The sequence below is a fragment of the Myzus persicae genome, unplaced genomic scaffold, assembly GCF_001856785.1.
Source record: "Myzus persicae strain clone G006 unplaced genomic scaffold, MPER_G0061.0, whole genome shotgun sequence".
Taxonomy (NCBI): domain Eukaryota; kingdom Metazoa; phylum Arthropoda; class Insecta; order Hemiptera; family Aphididae; genus Myzus; species Myzus persicae.
This window is the reverse complement of record NW_019103557.1, coordinates 255252-280837: the sequence shown is the minus strand read 5'-3', so window position 1 is coordinate 280837 and position 25586 is coordinate 255252. Positions and strand designations below refer to the sequence as shown.

At 29.2% G+C, this 25586-nt stretch overlaps 4 protein-coding genes across 5 annotated transcripts; 2 read left to right on the top strand and 2 right to left on the bottom strand.

The window, feature by feature from the left end:
- The first annotated feature begins 5479 nt into the window (after positions 1–5479).
- On the top strand, positions 5480–12234 carry LOC111034764 (protein cramped). Its single transcript, XM_022316119.1, has 14 exons — positions 5480–5845; positions 5937–6126; positions 6204–6452; positions 6530–6733; positions 6791–6981; positions 7080–7280; positions 7357–7671; positions 7740–7871; positions 7957–8013; positions 8129–8275; positions 8400–8622; positions 9904–10136; positions 10252–10347; positions 12027–12234. The coding sequence occupies exons 2-14, from the start codon at positions 5967–5969 to the stop codon at positions 12132–12134; spliced, it is 2316 nt and encodes a 771-aa protein (XP_022171811.1). The 5' UTR covers positions 5480–5845; positions 5937–5966; the 3' UTR covers positions 12135–12234.
- A 1470-nt stretch (positions 12235–13704) lies between these two features.
- LOC111034758 (toll-interacting protein-like) lies at positions 13705–17893 on the bottom strand. Of its 2 annotated transcripts, XM_022316111.1 has the most exons (6): positions 17784–17893; positions 17456–17667; positions 14941–15254; positions 14680–14881; positions 14450–14596; positions 13705–14391 (listed from the first exon to the last, which is right to left on the bottom strand). In XM_022316111.1, exons 2-6 carry the CDS (start codon positions 17498–17500, stop codon positions 14281–14283), a joined length of 819 nt encoding a protein of 272 aa, XP_022171803.1. In that variant the 5' UTR covers positions 17501–17667; positions 17784–17893; the 3' UTR covers positions 13705–14280. The 2 variants fall into 2 exon arrangements, with proteins under 2 accessions (XP_022171803.1, XP_022171802.1); XM_022316110.1 differs by lacking the exon at positions 17456–17667 and having other exon boundaries at positions 17784–17864.
- A 213-nt stretch (positions 17894–18106) lies between these two features.
- On the top strand, positions 18107–18760 carry LOC111034760 (40S ribosomal protein S12-like). The gene is made up of 2 exons (XM_022316114.1): positions 18107–18397; positions 18464–18760. Exons 1-2 carry the CDS (start codon positions 18253–18255, stop codon positions 18727–18729), a joined length of 411 nt encoding a protein of 136 aa, XP_022171806.1. The 5' UTR covers positions 18107–18252; the 3' UTR covers positions 18730–18760.
- Positions 18761–21164: 2404 nt separating this feature from the next.
- Positions 21165–25485, bottom strand: LOC111034759 (vascular endothelial growth factor A-like). The gene is made up of 6 exons (XM_022316113.1): positions 25168–25485; positions 22457–22577; positions 22072–22256; positions 21879–21983; positions 21632–21804; positions 21165–21422 (listed from the first exon to the last, which is right to left on the bottom strand). The coding sequence occupies exons 1-6, from the start codon at positions 25363–25365 to the stop codon at positions 21407–21409; spliced, it is 798 nt and encodes a 265-aa protein (XP_022171805.1). The 5' UTR covers positions 25366–25485; the 3' UTR covers positions 21165–21406.
- Between the last annotated feature and the right edge of the window lie 101 nt (positions 25486–25586).

Genomic DNA, 25586 nt, shown 5'->3' with positions numbered 1-25586 from the left:
TCCTCTCCCCCTGAAATTTGTTCTAAGTACGACCTTGGATACTACTGTTTTTAACATGTAAGTAGGTGATAAGTGATAGCATTGGGTCAAAAAATAAATTTCCTCACTTCATTTAAAATATTTTTTTTTTTGCAGCATTTTTTATTACATATCGCATACTTGCGTACTTAATACTTTTGAAAGTAATCTATTGTAGATAATTATTTTAGTTTTTACTTATTTTCCAAACCAAAATCATGAAAAATCTGAAATGGAAGTAGTCACACATTGATGAAACTTTCTATTTTTAGAAACTTAAATTCAGAAAAATAACATAGAAACATAAAGTGATATAAAGTGCCTAGGTAGTAAAACCCTTTAAATGATTAAACTTAATCTATACATAATTTAAGTGTTAAAAACTGCAACTACCCTATGAACTATTATTTATTTCATTGAAATATTAAAATTAAAACATAATACCTACTATTATAAAATCCACTGGACACTTAAATAGTAATAACTAAATAAATTAAATTAATGTTTAATCTAACATCATAATCTTATTTTAAATACACAAAATGTATTATTTTCTATATTTTCAATCAATCGGAATGAAAAAAATCTAAGTTATGAAAACTTCAAGAGTGTGGACAGTGTGGTTAATAGGAATAATTTCAAAATTTGACTCAGTTGCTGATTAAAGAAAGCTTTAATATAATGAGATAAGTATGGAGGTCGATATTATTCCCACACGGTTACAATTTTGTTTAATGCTATTGTAATGCTTCAAGTTAATAAATTATAATTAGTTAGATCTTAATAATAATGATATAAAATACCTATGTCATAATGTTTGCATAAAAAACATAAAACACTTACCTTGGAGTTTGGTACTCTAATTACAAATCTGTCCATTATAAACAACGTTTACGAATTATGATTAAATATTTCTCAGTAGTCAGTAGCAGCTTCTAGTGTTTAATAATAACAACTTGGCTCTGCTAAAGTGCTAATAAATTGTAATTGAAATAAAAATGAAAATAATATTATAATATATCATCACTGGTTTATCACTTTTACTAAAGAACACGTCATAATAAGAATGGAGAGTGATTTTAGACGATAATAATTATTATTCTAAAATTGAAACATTATAAATTATTTTTAGAGACATTCTTATCAATGGTCATGGTCTAGAAACGAAGGTTATAAAATAATATAGGTATAGTAATATATTGTATATTATTATAATCATACCCACTCACACACACACTTATTATTACACAGAATACATTACTACGAACATGACAAGTTAAAAATAGACATCCGATATTGGGTATTTTTATTTTTGGTTAAGTCTTTGGTTCTTAAAATATTGTTTTGTTTATCGCCTGATATCTATTATAGTACTATGTCCTATCTGAGAATTAAAAATTACAAATAATATTATAGCCTATAAAATATTTATTTTTTTGTCACTGAACATTCCACTACTCATTAGGCATACAGCCATACGGGGCCATACGGCCGTATACACCCGTACCATCGTACATTTAGAGAGTATACGCTATAAAAAAAACTAGAGAAGTGGGTATACGCCGTATACCCCCGTATACGCCCCAATACACCACTGTATACACCAATGATTTGTATGATTTTTGGACTCGAAATTATGAATAAGTTAGCGGCTATTTGCAAAATGTTATCAGCATATTTAAATTCGTAGCTCAAAAGGGGGTGTAGCGTGAAGTTGCCCCCATCTTATATTTTTCATACCTTGTAGGTAATTTATTTGCAAATTCTGAAAACCAATTTGCGTATTATTTGCAAAATGATAACATAACTTTCAAAAAAATTGGTCATTTGGGGGGGGGGGGCAACTTCACGCACATGGGAGACAATGCTACAGCATAGGTCTTCCGTAGTTGAGACGATAACAATTATCCGCCGCTCGTATTTGTTCTTACCTAACCTACGTTATTTGTCAACGCCTAAACGTATGGGACACCTACTCAGAAGATTCCATGTGAATTAATTTGAGTATTTAAGCTATTTGTGTTCAGCAGCGAATACTGCATAAACATTGTTTAACCGATGAAGTCCGTAGGATCTGGCCATTATTATTATTGCATATAGTTAACAAAATGGATGTAAATATTATGCTATTGAATGCAAATACATAAATGCATTTTCTGTTGTAAAAAACTAAAATATTTGTATTGCATAGATACACTATAGATTATGCATAATAATATTATATGGTCCTGCATCAAATAAATAGTTCATTTTTTTAACATATATTTATGTGTAACCATACAATTAAGATATAGTTACATGAATATATTAGCAATATACAATTTAACGTTACTCATTCAATTTAGAGTGTATTAATTATGAAATACAATATTATATCATAACATTGAGCATAACTGGTCAGGTTAAAATATTGTCTTTTATTTATTATTATGTATTTTTGAGTAAATGTATTTAAATCTAATCGCAGATTTGTGTTTAACTTGTTATATGTTTATTATAATGAACAGTTTATGTGAAAACAAATAGCAGGGTAGGTACATCATTGACATTTGTTTGATCGATTTAATAATCTATTCATATGGCCGTCGATGAACTTTTTTGTAACTATATCACATTACATAGTTGCAGAATTATTTATACTGCATGAAACCCAGAAAAATTATGCTGATTTAAAATGTATAATATCTTAGTTATTTATTAACAGATTATGAAATTAAAATGTACCAATATGTTATTGATATTGTAGAAAATAAAGAGAAATATTAATTTCTTTTCTTTTATTTATGTGAAGTGTGTTAATATGTATTTTAAAATTTTGATGTATCGAGTATTGTAGGTTTAGTTGTAGGGGTTTGTGGGTGGCTCTGCCCCCCACAACTCTGTGATGCATTCACAGATTTAGCACCCTGCGTTTTAGAGGTCTAGTTGCGCCACTGGATTCCAGTGATGAAGAATTTATGGCAATTTACCTTAGAAATAAGGAAAAGAAAAGTTAAAGGAGATTTCGGGTACATCCGCATCTTGAAAAAAACATTCACTGCAGATTCCTTGTAACAACGAAGGAGCTACAAGAGACTCTAAATTTATATGGTATATTTTTACCATATGTCTAAGAATTCTTTTCTTACACGGATTTGGTGCAACTGATAACCATAACTCCTTATGTATGACTAACAATGTAAAGCCTTATATAAGCTGTCGTTTTCTTTGAATTCTTGGTTTTCATTTGATAGACGATCGATTATTGATACAAATTATAAATATTAATCAACAATTTACATACTTGATAAATTGACTGATATTCTCACTTCACTCCAGACTTTTTCTGTAATATCCCTACGAGAATAGGCAGAAAGCTGGTAGTTAAACAATTCTGGATTTTTTTCCACTTCTCCCACAAGTTTAATATTAAAAATTTGTTCATGCATTATGAATATATTATATGCATATTAAATGTGATAAATTATAGTAAAGTCTACAATCAAATAGGTTCCATCCAATGGAATGACACTATAAAATAGGCAACTAGAAACTCAAATATAGCTATATAGGATACTGGGAAGTCGCGTCGCTATCAACTAGCTGTACAACAAGTTTCAGACAAGTTACAAACAAGTAGCGTCGTGTGCGGAATTCCACTTGATTAAATTACAACAACACAAAACAAACTTATCAGTAACTAGAATTACTAATAGGTTTTAACTTTTATTTAGGTATCTCCGTGTACGGAACGCTTTCCGCTCAAAAAGTTGATTTAATTATGCAGCTGCAATGGACTATGCGAAGATATGTAGGTGTGGCTGGTGGTAATCGGAATAAAAATCCCCGAGAAAAAAATTCCCGTAAATAAAATCCCCAGATGAACAACCCTGGGAAAAAATCTCCTACCCTAGGAAAAAAAAATTCCCAAACTACAATATCTATTACTCACACACATGCAAATTATTGGAAGCATATTTCTCTTAAACTTTAATTACCTAGTGTAATTAGTACTAATTACCAACATTAATAATATTTAATTAAAAATATATACTTATAGTGTAGTAAATAGTAATAGACACTTAAAATTTAGAAAATGTTCAATTGTTTTAGTTAAGGATTAAAAATTTTAAATATTACATACCTACGTTTCTTTTAATGTTTTGACTATAATATAAATAAAATATTATTAGAAAGCTTTTTTTACAAGTTGTACTTAATATACATGAAATATTTCAAATAATATAAAATTAAAATTAAAATAATTATCAAACAATAGTTAATGGAGGTAGTTATACTCAAAGTAAAAAAAAAATATTTCGAATACGTCAAATAATATTAATTAAATAATTATCAAATAATAGTCAATTAATTTAGGTATACTTATACAGTTAAAAAATATAATATTCAAATATTTCGAATGATCGTCCAATAATATGTAAAATAATACAAATAATAAAATAATCATCAAACAATGGTTAATTCATCACTGTTAATTATTAGATGGTCTCTTAATATTGTGGCTTACCGAATTCAAAAAATTTTTAATATTTATTTTACCGCTCAAAAATTTGCATGTGTTTGTGTGTATTATATTGAAGTCAGGGATTTTATTTTTCAGGGGATTTTTATTCCGCAATTCGTGGCTGATATGTTTTTGACTCACCCGTCGTCCGCAAAAACAATAAATCAGGGCACTCAGCGCTCCAATTAGCGGTGGTGCTAAGGTGCAATGCACCCCCAAAAGGGCCATATTATTTTATTTACGGGACCCTTTTTTAGACATAAAGGTTTGAAATAGGGAACCTTAAATTCAACTCGCAACTGAGTGCCCTGAGTCCTTTCATCTCTAGTTGCGGCACTGAAGCGCACCGATGGTATGTAATATGTATAATTGAATACACAGACAGGGGTGAACTGGTCCAGGGTGCTATAAACCAAGTAGTACTCTTGGCCCCCATATACGTATTTATGATCGGGGCCCCGATTACCGCACTGTAGGGCCCTTTCTTAAATTTGACTCTTACTGTAATGTTGAACTCTTTCCTAATTTTAGGAAGCTTAAAAAAATATACACGGGCCCCTAATTAGTTTTCACTCTATAGACCAACAGCATCCATTCCGCCCCTGTACCCGGGCATACAAGTATACTATATACTATACATTTATCCATTTATGTATATTACACTTTAACAATAATATTTTAAAATTACACTGCGATCGTTATCCGAGGATCCGACGCGTACCAATGTCCATGTGTAATAATAATATAATTAAGAACCTTGGACGACTACCATAATGTACTCGCATTTGTATTGCCATTTTCCCTGTAACACAAGAAATACGGAATAGGTGACTCGCAGTCTCTTCGCAAACGCTTTTCGGTCATCATTTTCTTCCCCTCCTTCGCACGCCACCATCAAAATATCGAAGCACCGTTGCAATGATAACAGTACATTTCGCCATGTTTGTTGTTGTGTGTCCGTTTGATTAGAGCGATTTTTCTGTTTATCATTTTCTGCGCGTACAAGTGACTACTGAGTATTGCAATAGTGACTCTGTGCGTTAGACTTTTGCGCTCGATCTCTGCCGTTTTCCGTGTCGTTTTTTCAATGTCCTCGTTGCTGTCCGAAAATTAGGTATGGTGCCGCCCGCGTCAGACAAATAATAACGACTCCGATCGTCCGGGATTACCCAGAATTGTGTGCGTCGTCCCCGGAGGATTTCCACAATGGCGCTAATTGACCCCGCGCGATCCAAAGCTCCAAGCCAGTCCGACGACTTCATCGAGCTGTGGACATGAGTTCTGGTGTTGGTTAGGCAGCTACCAAGACGATTGTCGCCCTGGGTAAGTGCCGAGCACTGTGTATTTTTTTATTTTAATATTCGATTTGCTACTTCATATCCATAATAATTGGGTCAAAACATCGTCCTCTCAGATTTTTCGTCGTCGATTACACTGCAGTAATATGGACGAGAAGATCAAACCGGATTACTGTCATCTGGAGTCCGATGCTCCAACAGTCGTCTCTGAAAAAGGTGTGCTGTTGAGAACCAGTGCTAGGGTGTCCAAAAAATTACGTATGACACCGGTGTCTACTTCACCTGGACCCAGTTGCACCAAATTAGGTTTGTAGATTGTGTCTGCATCCTAGCTTTGCTTTCATATGTTTTATATTTGTGTTAATTTCACATATCTATTACAGACTCAAATGATGCTCCAGTTTTCAAGTCTTCAAAAATTAGGCGTGAACTTTGGTCAGCCGAGGATACCAATTATTTTTTTGAAGGCTTAAATGAGTTTGGCAAAGATTTTGAATCTATTCAATGGTTTATGGTGAACAGAGCTAGGCGTAAAGGTTCTTGTGAACAAGCTATTAAAAGTAAAGAGCAGTTAAGGCACTTTTACTATAAGACATGGCATAAAATTTGCAAATATATCGAATTTCCTAAAGGTAATGACAAATGATTAATTATATGTTTTAAATGTATTTGTTAATAACTAACTATTCATATCACTGTATTATTGTAGAAATGCAAAAAGTAGTGCAAGAGCTTTATGGATTAATTAATTATGGCGAACTTAAACGAAGGATTGGATTTTGTAATGATAAAAATTGGTCAAAATTGTATGAAATGATTTATCATGGTTCAACTAAAGTCAGGAGTAAAGGAAAATTGTGGAAAGTTAAAACACCACATTGTAGAGCTTTGAGAAAGCTCAATTGTCTTGAAGGTATAATTAATTTTTTTTACTGTTAACATTTGTTGTAATATAATTTAAATTTTTCAGATACAATTGGAGACTTAAAATTACCGGGAAAAGTAAGTGTTGAATTAAGGCCTCGTGATATGGATACATGGTCTTTAGTGCAATCGCTTGCCATGAACCCTCGTATTAGAGCAACAGTTGAGTTACAGAAACCTTTATCTATGCTTTTGGCATTTTTAGAAAATAGATGGCAAACAGAAAATCGGAAACTTGTATCCTTTTCACCATTAAGTATTTGATATTCATTATATGTGTCAGTATTTAAGTTGATTCTGTCTAAATTAAATGTCCTTAATCACTTTATTACTAGCGTGAACAAATACACAGAGTTAAAACACTAGAAGTTGATCAAGAATCCAAAAGAATTCTAAGAGTTGCTCCGGCTACTGGTGTTAATATTACTCCTATTAGTGTAAATTTTAGTGATATTGAAAATACAAATGTTAGTTTATTAGCTCATAGAAACACTCATGGAATTTCTAAAGAATCTGTAGATTCAATTCTTCAAAAGGTAACATTACAATTTTGCAATATTTTTTTACTTTGTATATTATTTATTTTAAAAATTGTTCATTTTTTGTTTTAAGTTTCCTTCAACCAAAGTTCAAAAACCATATGTCAAACGGGTACGCACAGAAACAGTTAATTCTGCATCTGGATCAACTGGGAGTCAAGAGAGTAATTCAACTTCATGTCCGTCAACAATGTGTCCGATACCAGATGTGAGTTACGATGGTGAAAAAGGCTTGGATATTCTAATGGCAAGTCCTCCCAAAAGTGATCCAGTTATTTCATCACATGATCAAGAAAAAGAGAAGAAAGATGAATTTATTGCAAGAGTCAAACAGGGATGGACATTGGCCAATGTTGAAACTATTAAATTTGGGGAACTTTATCTCATAGTAATATTACTTTATCAGCATTAAATAGAAGATATACACTGTAAATAAAATATCTGTTTTTTTTTTAGTGTGGTGGTGAATCCAAAATTCAACTTGAATATTGGTTTGAAGATTGTGTTGAAGCTACCAGTCACAATCGAATATCCCAATCGCTCAATAAACTCATTTCTATTGCTCAGTATAATTTAACTTCTTCTAAAGTATGTCTAGATTCTTAAATGTTTACATTGAATCTTTATTCTATAATTAAATGAGTATAAGCCTAATTTTATGTGAAACTTTTAGGGCTGTTCATGCGGTTCTGTGAACAATAAACCACATAGTTTGCCAAGACAGACAGAGGTAAATTTTAATAAGCAATTGAATTGTGTTAATTTTATAAAATAATATTAACGAATTGTGTTAATTTTATAAAATAATATTAACTCTTAAAATACGATTGTGTTTGTAATTTTAGATTAAAACAGAGGTGGATCAAAATCAGCGTGGTGCATACTCATTAGTCAGTGGCTGTAAAGTTATGGTTAACCCATCATCAGTATTTAGACGACCTTTGCAACCAAAACCTTTGCATTCGACTGGTTCATTCAAAGCTCAACTTGATGTAAGATTATTTATGTACAGTTTCAGTTTTTAATTTAAATTTATAAATTGTGGATTTTACTCTTAATTTTAATGTTTATCTTGTATAGTTATTAATTATTAAACCCTTGAACTTTATTCTGCAGAAATTGCAACCAAGGTATTGTAATCGAACAGGACGACCGAGTAATAAACATGTGGGCATTGTTCAAAAACTTCTGCCACTCCAGCCAAAGACCAGTTTAACTATTGTGCAAACATCTAACTTCAGGCCTATTGTTCCAGCAATTAGTTCTGAGCAGAATCAGATTATGGACGGCGAAAAATGTGATATTAACCAAGTAGATCAAGCCCAGCTTTCACCAAAAAGTTAGTATAATAGTGTTCCATTTATTTGAATTAAGTATAAATGAAAAATATTATGATATAAACAGTTTTGGAATATGTATTATAATGTTTCTTCATTTTGCATCTTACAAACTAAAAATTGATCACCTACCCCACAACTACTCAATTTACAGAACTATCTTCTAACATCTTTATTACAGAAGGATACCAAACAACTAACTTGAACTTCTTGTTATAACTGAAATATGATAAAATTAATGTTTAATACCTCTTCATTCTTATCTTCTTAAATTAGAATTCCCATGTCTATCACAACGACAAAATATGGTAGGAATGGGTAAGTCCATAAAATTACAACTCAAAAATTATTATTTATGAAAGTGTATTTACTAGTATTTTTCTTTTTTTTGCCTATGTACTAGATTTTGATAATATTTTACATAATAATTTAAAGGGCCTTTAAATTCCTTCCTTCGCTAAAACACCCACTTGATTGTTGTGTTCCATCAATACCTATGCTGATGGTATGGTCTATTATTAATTTTGAAGATTTTAATTCACAATTAATTTTTCTAACCTACTTGATGATCCAAATTTTTGAAAAATCTATACATTTTTCTATATTATAAGTCTATAGACACTTTGTTATTATCTATATAACTCATATTTTATTTAATGTTGTAATCGTTGAACTGTAATAGTTTTAAGCTAAAAGTTCTAAAATAAAAAAAAAAAAAAAAAAAAGTCTATAGACAATTATTTATGTAGCTGACCCAATTTAACAACATTTTACTTACATGAATTGTTGAAAATGTAAAGCCATGGCTATAGGTGTAGTATTATCAACCATGAAATATGTTAAATGTAGTAGTGTTAGGTTTAGTGAAGACTAAATATTTATTTATTTTTATTGAAAAAAATTGGGAGGGGTTTTTTCTTTTTTTATTGAAACTTTGTTGAAGAGGGGGGGGTTAGAACTTACTCATGTACAACTTAAATTAATCAATGCACTTCACCAACTATAAACTAAATCAACTATTCAAATACATGATACATTAAGCTTATTTTGAACCATCAGTTTTGCTTAGTTTATTTTAAATTGACCATAGTGTTATAAGCTGTACTTGTTAAATATTGTACTTGTAATAATTTTTATGTAAGACTCACAACTTTTGCATTTTATTTTAAAATTTACCTAATAATATATTAAGTAATTTATATAAATATTTTTTTATTTATTTATTTATTATTGTAATATACAATACATTTAGGTCGATAATAATAATTTGAATTTTCTTTTAGGAGTGCGGGAACCGCCCGATGAAGATATTCCGGATGATGTAAGTATCACATCATCCGCTATAAACAGGTTAATGGACATAGCGTTGCCGTCCATGAATGAACTCTCAGCTCCAAATTTTTCTGGTATTTTATCAAACTGTAGTGGTTCAACATCAGCTAATAGCTTAACAACACCATCCACTAGTCCTTCTAGACTTTTGAAGGATGATAGCAATCAATGGCTTAATCCAGATGTATGTCAAGTTTTAATTGTTTAAAATATGACTAATAAATTATTCATCATTATTTTATATAATTATGACTAAGGTTACTTGGTTTTCTTCATCTAAATACCGTTTTTAATTTCAGATGGACTTTTCATTAAGTAGTTTCTTAGGTCATCTAGATAAAGAACAAATGGCTGAATCAACAAGGAATGATGATCAAAAAGTTATTTCAAATGATGTAAGTAAAATACTAATATTAAAAGTTCTATTCTATTTAATGTTCTTCTTTATAAATATGTTCACATAATATTGAGTAATTAATAGTAAGAATAATTTATTTTATGGCCTGTAAAATGTCAAACAAAAGCACTTTATTTAATTATTTACTTTGTATTGAGTGATGAAGTGGATTTCCGATACTGTATGTGTATTATATATTGCTACTAATTATATTCTGTTCCTCGAGAGGACATACCACGTTATGAAACTGAGTCAAATCTGCTCTATCCCCCATCAAATTCTCAATAGGTGGTGTATGATAATAGTGATGCCGCTCATGTTGATGGAAAACGATTACATTTTGTCTTGTGCCCTAACGGTCGGTTGTTGTTATTCGGCAGACCTCATTCTACATGTGCAGAATCGGAAAGTTCTCTTGTGGAATAGAGTTAACGTTAACATTAATGTTATCTCAACTTTTTTTTCACTTTGGTAATAAGGGTGTAAGAAACTCTTCATTAAGTAAGCATTGAGAGATGATCTAGTTTGGCCAAAGTTGTTCAGAAAATAAATGTTCCGGAGTATATAAATAGTACAGTTTATATTATGTTTATTTAAGTTCATTAATTTCTCATTTTTATCCAAAATAAATAAAAACTTTTAATTGTATTTTTAAAAATCAGTTATGAGTTCATGAATATAATCTGTTATGAAATGGCCCAAATTGTGTCCTATAAACATTTTAATGATTGATAATAATGCTTTTTCATTTTTTGATTTCTGAAGAAATTGTTATGATGCACATTCTTACTATCTGTATAGTTATACTCCACTGTTTATTCCCATCAAGGTAAAGCTCGGAAGAGTGGGTAATCTAGAGACCCAAAAGTCATGAACTGTGTAGAGCCAATTGTATTGTTTAACTAGCTATTTGGCAATCTATAGAAGTAGGAACAGTTAATTTTTTTTGTGTCATGATTAATAACTCATCACTTTTTGAAGCCTTTTAAATTTCTAGTATCAAATTGTTTATATTTGGTATTACTCTTCCTTTTAAGTTTATTCATATTCGCACATACAGACTTAGTTGTCAGAACTTTTGGACCCCCTCGGTAGTTGGTACTTGTCAGGTGCTCTGTGATTGATCACCGTTAGTTGGCAACTGATGTTGAGGGTTGAGGGGTAAAATTTGATGGATAGAATATAATTATTACTTTTAGCCTGTTAAAAGTAAAAAATTCATAGCATTTCAAAAAAAAGAGAGCAACATACATTTTTGAAAAACCAATTTTGTTGTAATTTTAAAATTAATAACTGCAAATAATTTTATATTGGCATTTTCTAGACATAATATAATTTTTTAACTATTTATAAGTGTTCAAAATGTTCGGTACTTTATTCAATTCATATTAGTGACATTTATTCTACAAAGTTCCAATCATACATAGCCAACTATTGAACTGGGTCTTTATTATTTTTTAATGTTAAATTAAGAATGGTTAACATAAACCTTGCTCTTGATCAATTTGACTTAAAAGAAATTTAATAATTTGTTGAAAATGAATTTTTTTGTGTAAATTTGATTTTATAAAGAAATCCAGCCGTCTATGAGAAACCTCCTGTTTACCTTACCGTAGAACCTGTTAATTTCTCAAATGAACGCTATAAATAATAAAAAATAATTATTTTTGTTAATAGGTAGAAGCCCAATTTCAGTGTCTTATGAGTGAGAACAGTGTGGATTACACTGCTAAGTTTGCAGATTTAGCAGCACAAGTGGCTGCAAGCAATAACAACTGCCAGTAACTTTCATTATTATTTTTAACTATTATATATATTTATTGAATTATAATTTAATATTTAACAATGTTTTGTTATTTAATAAAATATTACATTTTTTTTTTTGACGTTATTTACAATATAAAATATGAATGTTTATTGTTTTATTTATATTATTTAATATCTTTATGTTATACAACTACATAATGTTGTTAATATTTTTTTAACTTACTATATGTTGACAAAATAAAGTTGTGTTTTTTGTAATATAATATTTAAACAAATTTGATAAGATTTTTTATTTTCATTTTTAAAAAGTTTAAGAGTAGATACATGTTATCCTAAATTTTAATTATTCAGTACCATAATGATAATCAATTATAAGCTACAATCATAAATTAATAAAAAGTATAGTCAATTTCATTGAAGCCTAAAATTAATGCATTAAATAGTTAATTAAATAATTAACACATTTTAACCACGAGCCAGAGGCAATTATACTAGGTACTAGATATTTCTTTAATTTATATAAGTAATATATTTTTAGGTGAAATAAAATGTAGATTCATACCTAAGACATATTCCAGTAAAATAAAAAATAAAAATTTCCAAAAAAATACTAAGTATATTATTTTTATTAGTACATATTATATTACGCATAGTAATAATAATGATTAACTTTAAAAAAAATTGTCTTTATAATATTTAGTAAAAAAAACATTTATTTTACTGTTAGTGAAATATTAATTTGGTTCATATTAATCTATTTTTATTCAAGACTTCTGATTCCTTAAAATAATTCATCACTGGCACTATAAATAAACTATCAGATTGTGTAAAATATAATGATAATAATAAAAAATATTATTTCAGTAATAATATCTCAAATAGTTGAAATGCTTACACTTTCATAATGAAATTTAAATGTTTGTATATACCAATACAAATATTGAGCAAAAAGTAACAGTTTTTTTAAAATGTATTAAAATATTTATATTTAAAAATACAGAATGAGATAATTTGCAATTAAAAAATTAATAACATATTTCTTAAATGTACAATTAAGTTGTATATTCTGGGCCATGAAAGAACTCATAAAGCGGTCGGCCAAAGCTTATCTATTTCTACACTTTCCCACCACTATACCGTAACAAGCGGTATTCACATACTGGTAGCCGAGTGGTAAAATATTAGACCTCGAGATGGTAGAGTGCATTCATTTGGATGCACAAGCCAATTATGTCTTCTCGTGGCCTGAAGTAAAGAAAATAATCTTGTAAATATGATTAAGAGGACGCTACACCCATATGTATTGTCTCCGTCTTACAAGAGTGTACATATCAAATTTTACGTTCAGCAGATCACATTTAGCTCAGTTAGCTTAAAAATAAGTGCTCTTAATAACCTCTTATTAAAATCAAAGGTAAGACTATTATGAAGGGCTCCTCTTGGGCTTTTTATTATATTTTAATTTTAAAGAAAGTTATGAGTATTTAAAAATTGTAAATTGTTTGTACAACTTCACAAATATGCGTTTATAATTAAATAGCGTCCTCTTAATAAAAATGTATAGTATATAATATGTTAGAAAGCAACAGAACAATCAAATTATCATATATCTATTTTATCTTCTTAAATACATAAATATTTTGATTTACAAATTAGGAATGCGTAAGTTTTAATAAATTGATTAAACAAATTATGTGTTATTAAAATAAAGATAAACATGTACATAATATCATCATAAACATTAAAATAGCAATAACAGAACAAAATAAAATGACAAAATATTAATATTATTTATTAATAACTGCAAAACAATCCTGAATCAATATATTTATCAACTACAAAAGATTAATAATAATTTTGTTATTATGTTTTCGGGATTTCAGTTCACATATTATTAATGAATTGTGGACAATTTGACCAAATAACTTTTAATTACTTGTTTACTACTAATACGGACTAGATACAATATTATTTTTGTAATATAATTCAATAAGTGTCAACTGATTTACATTTGATTTATTAAATAAAGCAAGTGAGAAGTGATTAGGGCTAGAACCCACAGTAGATAATTATCGGGCATTATTTAATTATGTTGCCAAAATGCTGACATGGCACTAATATAATATTATGTATTTATGTAAAAGTTTAACTGTTTAACAAACATTTAGTCGACCAATTGAAGTAAAGAATTAACGGTAAGATCTTTGTTACCATTGTTTGCTTCAAAAACAGTTTTAACTGTTTCTTTATCCATATTTGGGAACATGTCTTGAATCTATGAAAGAAAAATAAAATTTAATATTTAATTTATTTTAATTATATAATTAATTTACTTGTTTCAAGTCTTCTGCATTAAGAGTTGGCACTTGTGGTGCTGAAGGTTGAATGTAAATGGGAGTTAAAGCGGCACTTGAGTTGCTGAATTTTGGCATTTGAGGTAGCATCATAACTGAACTTGTTAAGCCCAAACTAGGTGGAGTCTTAAAGTCAACAAGGATATATAGTTAATATAATATTAAGTAACTACAGAAATTAATTCTCGTAAAAAAAAATTAGTACTTACTCCAAAACTCATAATTATATTTATAGTTCCTTCATTATTTGGTCCTTGTTTACCAGTTAGATTGTACCACTGTTCAATTGTGGCCCCTTTAAAAATTTGATTAGGAATTGGTATTGTTGTCCAAGCAATAAGTTCATCCATTTTGAAAGAACATTCATCAAATATTTCTACATGAATTTGATTGACATCTTCTTGTGGAAGTCTAAAAATTTGTAATCTTTTTTAATACATTCAAAATAAATTAGTACTAATTTGAATTACGTTTGAACAGTTTTATGCCACTTAGGGGTTTTACCACCATTAGGATCTGTTTGAGTTTCATATACACAATGTCCAATTCTAAGCCGTACATATGGATCCATTCGGGCTAATCCATAGTTTTTGACAAGCCGTGCTTGTACTATTGTAATATTTAATCTATTTCTATCACGGTCTCCTTGCACACAAGATAATGATTGTTGTAGAGCCATAGCAGCTTGCTGGTCTGCAGCTTCTTGTTGCAATCTATTAGTAGAATCATCTAATGAAACCAAGTCTAGGCGTAAGAAGTCTTTGGGTAAATCACCAACATACACCTGCAAAATATGATTATTGTTTTAAATTTAAATTAATTTAATATTAATATGATAAAAATTATAAGTATTGTTAGTTTTATTTTTTAATGATGCCGAATAGAATACATTTTATAACATCTATATTATCTAAATTTATGGTTTTAAGCAATGAATGTAATAATGAACATTGATAATAAATTTAGATTACTATAGTTATAAATTAGTTATAACAGATATAACATCATTTCAGTTAACATTATATAAACACTTTATATAGATAAAAACTGTTTCATTATATATAATATTTATATTATTTTATATCTTCCTAAGCTATAATGTAGTAGTACCTAAACCAATTAAATATATTTTATAGGTATTCTGTGGGTAATTATTATTTTTGTTAATTTGTAAAATGGCATCAAGTATAATAAGCACATAGATGTACATAAATGAACATTTTTTTTTTTTAAATTCAACATGCGTACATGGTGTATAAACAATATTAATATGAAGACCTTGATGCAAAAGACAATCAGTTATTATTTACTATATTAGATTATGACTTATAAAGTATTGTAGGGGAATGAGAATAAGTACCATAGGACAGGGGTGGCCAACCAGTCGATCGCGAGATGAATTTAAGTCGATCGCACACCCTTTCGCATTTTCTTAAATTTTTGAACAATTTGTGTATCTTTGTATATCCCACGAATATAAAAATTAGATTTAGAAAGTGTAACACGCCTGTTCATATAATATATTTTTTGTTTATTGACAACCTTGTTTTTTTTTTTGGTCGATCGCGACCACCTAGAAAAACTCGGAGGTCGATCGCAGGTCTATCAAAGTTGGCCACCCCTGCCATAGGGCATAGACACTTAAACATTGGTTTTGTCAATGACACACAGACTTTGAATTAACCAAGTTAAATAGTATCTATTATAATATTAAGTTTAAAGTATAAAGTGAGCAAATTAATATATTATATTTCTACCATTGTAGTGTTTGAACATATTTAGTATGTACTAATATTAAGTAGACTAAAATTATACATTTTAATCAATACCTAAATAACATAACCTAATAAATTCAGACTTTAATCTAATTTGTGTAAAAGAAATGAAATATATATCCCAGAAGTGTCTTAAGCTAAACTGGTTTAAAATTATCTCTCTTTAGTCTTTATCCCACACTGGGTTAATGAGTCATGTACCTTAATGATAAGAACCAAACGTATTGGTGCGTTTTTTTCACTTGTGTTTAGCCTATTTAATTTCCAGATTATCTTCACGAATTTCATACTAAATTTACATACATTAGAAAATACAGACTTCCATCATAAATTTGGATTACGTTAAATATACAAAAAACATTTATTTTTATTTTAATACTGAATTGTTATTGTTCTTTTGAACATCTGAACCCACTAAATAATATTGAGTTTAATCTTGAAATTACTTAAATCCAGAGTCGGTTTGAGTATACTGTTTTTAGTGCACTGCACCACCAATATATTTTGGGTGGGTGGGTGGATGGTTGGGGTTTTCAGAGTTACTCATAGTAAATTATAAATAAAAATAATTTATAATTAACTTTCATTCATCAAACTTATAAATAAAAACCTGCAATAAAAATAAATAAATATATATATTAATATTTTTAAGTAATCAAAGTTTCAATATAAATAAAAGAGTAGTAGGTACATACATTTTATTTTTATTTGATTCATTACTAAATACAATGTATGTATAAGTTTTAGTTTTACTATTTTATTAATAAAAAGGTAAGTAAAAAAATTCCTATACAATCATTGTGTACAGATAATATTTAAAGTGTAGGTAAACAACTAAACTGAAGCATAGATTAAAATTACTAGTATATGTAATCTATGACTGAAGTTGGTGAAAAATTAGGTATCTATATGAAACAATTTAAAGTATACCTATATATTTATTTGTTATTTAGGGAGGGGGGGGGGGTGTCTTTATAATGCCTTGCACCACTAAGTACAATACATTCAAACCGCCTCTGCTAGAATCAATAGGTATGAAGCAATATAAAATAAATGGAAAGGTTGAAAATTGAATGAAAATAATATATAGTCCAATTAGCTAAAAGTAATTAGCAAATAACAAATATTACAATATTTGAAAGTAACTGTTAATAGTAATTAAAGCCTAAAGTAGTTATACAATATATTGGATTATTGGATAATAATTTACCCTTTTTCGTCTCTCATCGTTCACCCTTGTAGTAACAGATTCCATAGTTTATAATTTGTGGAACAATACGGACACGTATTAATTTGTCATAACACACAATTGAAATAAAAATGTACACAAATGTTCATTTAATGTTTGTATAATGTTCTTTTATTTGTTTTTGTTGACACGAAGTTCGCAATTGCGTATTTGAGTCTACCGTGTTAGTGTTGCTAAAAAAAATACGTACACACAGTTTTAGAATAACATTAATGATAATATTAGTCACCCAATAAGTAATAACTAATATTATATTTATAATTGTTATCACGCGAAATTATTTAAATACCTTTCGTACGTCTATGATCTGCACCCAATAATAATGTAGAGAATTGATATAAATTATAATTACCATTCACGTATACATCATATTATCACAATAATATTTAAATATTGTTCTATGATAATTGATAATAATATAATGTAATATTATTATTTTTTAGTATTTATTCTAGTGTGATATCATTATCTTTTATACAACAGCTGTTACAATTTCTTAAATCGTGGCAATAGATAATAAAATCTATGGTTCGATGAAATTACCGTGTGTTCAAAAGTTAGTTGCATGCACTGATTGCCGAAATAAACAGAATGCAAACAACTTAACCTCAACAATATCAATTAGTTTTTCTCTCCTTCTCGAAAACGTGTTCACTTTACGCTTCTTTTGAAGAAATTCTCATTTTTAATTCAACCAATTTAGCAAGTGTTTGCTAATTTTTATTAAATTTATTGCTATATCAATACACTAGTTCAAAATGTCTGACGTTGAAGATGCCGTAGAGGTTGGTGAACACGGAGAAATGTACAACCTTTTGAAAGAAGTGTTAAAAAATGCTCAGGTTAACGGCAGCCTTTTACACGGAATACATGAGGGTACCAAGGCTCTGGAGAAGAAACTTGGTAAATGTTAAAGTATTTGGTGGACCTATTTTATTGTAATTTTCACGTTTTTGATTTTTTGCACAGGAGTACTATGCGTCTTGGCCAACAACTGCGAGGAAGCCATGTACAAGAAATTAGTGACTGGATTGTGTGCCGAGAACAGTACCCCTCTGATTGAAGTAGACAGCAACAAAACTTTAGGGGAATGGAGCGGTCTGTGTAAGTACGACAACAACGGTCAAGCCAGGAAAGTGGTAGGATGTTCATGCGTGGTTGTCAAACATTTCGGAGATGACACACAAGAATTGGACACTTTGTTAGAGATTTTGAAGAAAAAGAATTTTGCGTAGATCAATAAAACCAAATCTTTTTAATTTAAATGTTAAACTTGTGTTTTTCTTTACAATTGATAATTGAGAACATCAGCATGACACATATTTGCTATATATCATCTATACAAATTAATACATGAATGTTATTCAAGTTTGTAACTTTGTTGCTTTATAATTTGAGTTGGGTTTATACTAAATATCATGAACAAAGTGTCATACCTGCATCCATTTTTTTAAAAACAAAATTTGTAAGTTATAACCATTAAATATGCTGCATTTTATTTTAATGATACTAATATTACACCTTGTCATGGTATTTATGATTAATCCATATAACATTGTGTAATAGTCATGCTTAGGTTTATATTCCCACGTACCATACTAAATTCTTATAATGAATTAAACGTGATCACTAATACTTATTATCATTACTAACTGTAGTTGGTACAATAATTACATGTTGGATAGGATGACTTTTTTAAAAGTAAGAATTTTAATAAGTCTTCTTTTTTAGTTAATAAACCCTGAAAATTTTGCCTCAATTTCGAGAGTATTTTATAAACAAGAGACAAATTGTACGTGGTAGATATAATCCCGCATCTTGATAATATGATCATTGAAGTTACAGTAGATTATAAGATAGATCTATTTAATTTTTACGTTGATAACTACAAGAATGGATATTCAAATGTAAACATTTTGACTCTAATAAGTAATATCTTTGAAATCAATGATAAAAATGAAGATTGAAAGAGTCTTGATGTTATTTTATATTTGATTAAATCTTATAATGTATAGTAGGTGAGCAGGTAATGGGTGTACATAAAAATTAAAACTTGAAGGTACCATACACAATCACAATCCTAAATATTTATCAATGTTAACAGCTGCTGATTTTGGTACCATGTTTGTCATACCTACCCTGATTATAATTGATATTTATAATATTTTTATCATTTTTAGACAATATTTAGTGTCTTTTTGTCTTCCCAAATGGCTCATATATACAATATATATCAAACTGCTATAGTATACATAACAGGTACCTAAATTATATATTTTAATAAATTAATTTTTAAAAATAATTTATTTTAGAGCCTAATAATTAGGATATTGTTGTTTTTTTTTGTAGAAAGTTAAAGATCCTTTGCTCAATTAACTTATTGTTAAAAACAGGTAATTTTATGTTTCTGTTTAATGTTTGCACTTGTTAATACTCACTTAAAATAAGATGTTAGGAATAATATATTTAGGTGTTAAGTTTTTGGACAAAACTTATTACGAACTACCAACAATTGTATTATTGAGAACAATACAATTTTAAATAGTTAAATAAAAACATAGTGTACAACAACACGCTTCAGCTTTATTCATATAAAATGTATTGATTTTGCATTTTTACTTAAGGGCATAAAGATTCACTCTGAATTTATTAATTTAACTGTACAAGCCTTTAATGGTCTAATATCAGCATCCAATTCTTAATGTTCATGTTCGATGACAAAATTTTATATTGAATCTTAAATTTGATACAAAGATAAGAGCTTATACTTATTTTATTAATGTAATGTATTTATACAAAATACTACCACAGAATAATGTAATACTACCATAAGCTTGCCCAGCCTTCTGTTCCAGGTGTAGCTTTTATATTTCTGACCATCCACTCCCTTAAAAATAAAAAAAGACATACTAAGCAGATACAGCACCAGCACGGCAATTTTTATGTTCAAATTGATACAAAAATATCTGATTTTCCAGAAAAATTGAGTTATTGACTCTATTTATCCAAGTACCTGGTACCTACTAAAAAAATATCTAGCCTCAGGTGTGCCTACAGCCTTATAAGACACACCTGCGCAGCTCTAAGAATTTTACCACTGTGAATTTAAACATCCTGGAGAGCCTTATATTAAGTAGGTATAAGGTTTATGATTTTAATGTGTACATTTTTTTTTGATAACATACCAACCAGTAGACATTGTTTAGAGGTTAACACAGGTCAGTTTTTATTTTGAGGTCAATCCAGATGGGCCCATTTGTAATTTTATATATAGTCATATACTATATTGTACTTACCTTACTACCCTTGCTGATTTCTAGACACAAATTATTTTTATTGCAAATTTTAATAATGAATCTAGGAGCCTTTTTAAAATCAAATTAAATTTATTTAAGTCTGTTTTGTACTTACTCATCCAAGTGGCATATAATAATTGTAACTATATCATGCTATTTTAACAGTTGTTTACAACTTATGAAAACTATTTATTTTTTAGCAATATTACAATGTAATAAATATTATGAGATAAATTTATTTTACAGAATTATTGATTAAATCAGAGGTTCTTAACCTTTTGTAGAACATGGACCCCCGATGAAATATTTTTAGAAATCCCGGACGCCCTCTACCAATTTTTTGTCAAATACCTTTTTTTGTAATAATGTACTCATGTTACGTATTAACTTATGTTAGGTGGTAAGGCTGCCGCGGACCCCCGACATGACTGTTGCGGACCCCCAGGGGGCCGCGGACCACAGGTTAAGAGCCGCTGGATTAAGTATATATTTAAGTAATGATAATTTATTCTTGTATATTAATTTAGATAACTTCTATGAGTAAAGTCTTCATAAAGTTCATGGTTATATAGGCAGGTGTATAAATTGTAAGAAGAAATTCCAATAGTGTCTTCGTCTATATTGGTTCACATCTGTAAAATACAAATTATATTAGTATTTTTGGTGCAAATTATACAAAATATTTTATTTTGGGAGATAGTACTTTCTATATATTGATAAAAATAGATTAAATTCATTAATAATATTTGTAAATTGTAAGTAGCCCAATTATTGATATCTACACTGATATACTATGAAATATTCAAATGTATAGTTATTTAGTGATTGTTAAATATCTCACCTGCATGTATTGTAATCGAATTGTTCACCTGTTGTACATTCATCCAATTTGAAACATCGACATGAACAAGTGTCTGAATCCCACATCTTTTTTTCTTCGTCGCATTCTTCACCTGAATCATTACAAACACATTGACATTCTCTAGCATCATACATTTGCGATGACTTGCAGTCCTATGGAAATAAAGGTATTGAATATTTTCACTTGTTGTTTCTTATATATTTTTATTTATTATTAAAAAACATACTTTCTCTTTAATAATACAATCACATTTACATTTCACATGTTGCTCTACAGTAATAATTTTCTTTTCTTTGAAAGTGAATGTTTTGTTATATTCTAAAACGGTGACCTGTGGTTAACAAATTTAAGATATATAAAATTAATACAAAACAAATATGATATTATATTCATTTAATGCTAAGAACATTTTAACTTTCTTCAAAATTGAGCATCTCTACTTCGGTTGGTTGGCAGGAAACCAAACTGCTACCACAACAACCACCACATCGCTTCACTCGTGTACAGGGTGGTGAAAAGTATAAATTTGGGTTATCATCATCTCTCAGGCTTACTGTTCGATTTTCTGTGGTGCAAGTTGCAGCTTTTGGAATAATCGTTGAATCTTTGGAATATAAAATGAAATTAAGATAACAAATATTAGAATAATGGGTATATAAAAATGTTCAATAATAAAATACTGTCTAAACACTCTAAACGGTTTTGTAAAATGTACTTTTTTTTATCCATCCATTAATATTTTTAGTCATATCTGATATTATAATGTATTTCTACTGTATCAACACAATTAATAGTACATCTTACTTTGACCATCATTAGTTTCATACTTCAATACTTCATGAATATCAATGTGTGGCATAAACTTCCAAAATAATTCCGAGACACTTTTAACCTGGTTTAATTCCATTATAATGTCTAATGGTATCTACAACATCAAGACAATCAATTTTAGTACAGGGCAGTAGGACATAGGTAACAGAGGTAATAATAAAAGACAATTAAAAGTATTTAAATGAAATGTGGACTATTATCATTTGTTAGTTGCTTCATGTTTGTCATTTACTATGGTAAAGTGTGGTAATTTCATACAATCAGAAAATGTAAGTTCAATATTTTTGAGCTGAGACAGCTGAGTAGATTAACTATCTTCTTTCGTTTTTTTGGACATTTGTTTTACAATCAAAATCATTTAAGTTTTGTAATCTCCATATTTCTATAGATCTCTTACGTAGTTTTTCTAAAACTCGCATATTATAAACTATATAGAACATGGAAATATTTTTAAATTGAATAGAAATCCATTTTTATATTGTCCAACGCTATCATCACTCACCACTATAAATGACCTGTTTGGGTCACAGACTGAAATACTGAATTATAGGTTCTTTATAAGTCAATGTTTAAGGCCCGTGGTCAGGATTTCTCCATGGAGGGGGTTACGAAAAAATAAATGTATAAAATAAGTACATAAATTATTAGTAAATATACCGAGTACCTACAGTACCATTATTATGAAAAGTGTTTTCATCAATAGGTTAGACCATATATTAATAGGTAGGTACTTCAGGAGCCTTACAGATGTACATTTGCTTTTAATTTGATAAAACCAATAATTGATAACGACCTAGGTGGGAAAAAAAGGCGATGGCAGGTTACCTAGATTAATGGTGGACAATGGACATACAAGAAATTAGTGAAATGTGGATTGTCATGAGTACCTATTTCATTTTTTGTGGAAACGTTTGTAGGTACCTTCAGTGCTCAAATTGGGAAAAATGAAGTGGGGAAGTTCAATTCAACGATCTAAAAACTGTGTTCCTAGTACAACATTATTCAACATAGACCCGTTGGAGGCTTTTCCCCCCTATCCCTTTAAATATTGAATACTACATTTCAACTTACCTATACTATAAATTACCTAACTTTATTGAATTCACAATGTAACATATGAGAAACTGTGAATTTATAGTCACACATTTTTTAGAAATTTTCCCAATTACTTTTCATACATCTAATCTCTCAAAAAGACATTTTTTTTATATATTATTATAGGTAATTTCCGTTTTGATAGCAATGTAACGACACTTACACATTTCAGTAAGAAATAAAAAAAAAAAATTATCACTGATAATTTATCAGTTATAGTATTTTGATTCTTGGTTCAGACGCATTGTCAATACTAGTCCACAGATATTTTAAAATACAATAGTTTATTGTACAAATCTGTGCATTAGGATAATAGCAAGCGTTATATAATCTAAACAAATTATTGTAATAAGAATATCAAAGTAATCATGTTATAAATAATAGGTACTAGGCACTCTAAATCATTGATAAGATTACGAGTTAATGTTTTTTATAATACAAATTGTAAAATTCTCTAGGTTATATCATTCACAATTAAAATACCTACACATTTAAAAAAAGATTTTTTCGGGCATAAGTTTGTTCTGTCCCCCTGTCCAAGTAAAACGAATAGTAGGGGAGCTTCTCGTCCCCTTACGCAACCCTCCCCGGCTCCCCCCATTACCGCAGTGGTAACAATATATTTTGAGCGGGTTCAGTAACTACAGTATTTAACTAAATCGCTATGTAATGCAACCACACAAGATTTAAAACGTACCATGAAGCGTGCTCAATTTTATTTGTTTGATCCTCAAGTAAATTGATTACCATATAGGTTGGAATTTTCACTAGTGGTGATAATAGCGGTATCATACTATGGTCAGCATAAGAGGCTTATACCTACCTAAGGTTTAATCGTGGTTGGAACTTGGAAGTAAGACCACTGTCTTGCGCCTTGCGATGCCAATTCCGGCAACAATTTTGAGAAGAGGATAATATATCATATTAACCTAGCTGTCGCACACAAAAACCACGAAGGATTGTTTTATAAATATGATAATATAATGATGTAGTGGGGAGCCTTCTTATAGCCTTCTCTAATGAAAGATTATCTTTGATGCTATACAGTCGCTGAGGAAATCTGTTTGAGTATAGTCACAGAGTATTTCCTCTCGTATATTTTAAAAACCTTTTTATACTTGGCTCAAATTTGTATGATGGTAACTAGAAAATTTTAAAACTGTATAACGACTAGCGAAACATATATAAATATGTATAGCGGTGGACGAACTCAAAAAATAAAAAAAATGGTTGAAAACAAATTACATAAATTTATATAGTCTATTCCATTCAATAACTTAGCCTAACTTAACCTAACTTTAGTTAATACTTATAACATAATATTTTTTTCTATTTCGTTATTCAGTGGTTATTCAGAGGAATATAGCATACGAAAAAAAGGGCATCTATTCCACCGAAGATAAATGGGGCTTTATCCTATAGGTATAATGACTCATCCGGTGCTGGAAGTCAGTAGCCTATCTATTCGATAGTTTTTATAAAGTATATAATAAGTGATTTGATGTATAATATTATGGTACATTATTACAGGGCATGACATTTTGTGAATATAAGAATGTACAATTAGGTAACTAATAATTAGTAATTACTTTTGGATAATTTTTCATCTGACGACTATTTGAATTGATGCTGTGACCACCACAAGGTTCTTTGGGTCCATGTTTGTTGATGTTATTGTTGTTTTTACTAGAAGAATCTTTGAACAGTTTGATGTGACATTTTTTATCGAAAGTAGCCGTTATCGTGATCACAAGTAATAGCCAATAAATAATAAATGTATGGTACATTATATGAATCGTGTTTTTAAAACTGTGTTGTACTGTTACTGCGTGAACTCTACATTAAATGTAGTGGATTAGGCGATACTACGGTAGGTGCTTATATAAACTCGTAGGTATAGATTATTGTGAGTATTATGACTAAATAGCGTAGCTAGAGATAATAATATTGTTTGAGTGTCAATTGAATTATTTCTTTGAAGTTTAATCATAACACGTTTACGTATATG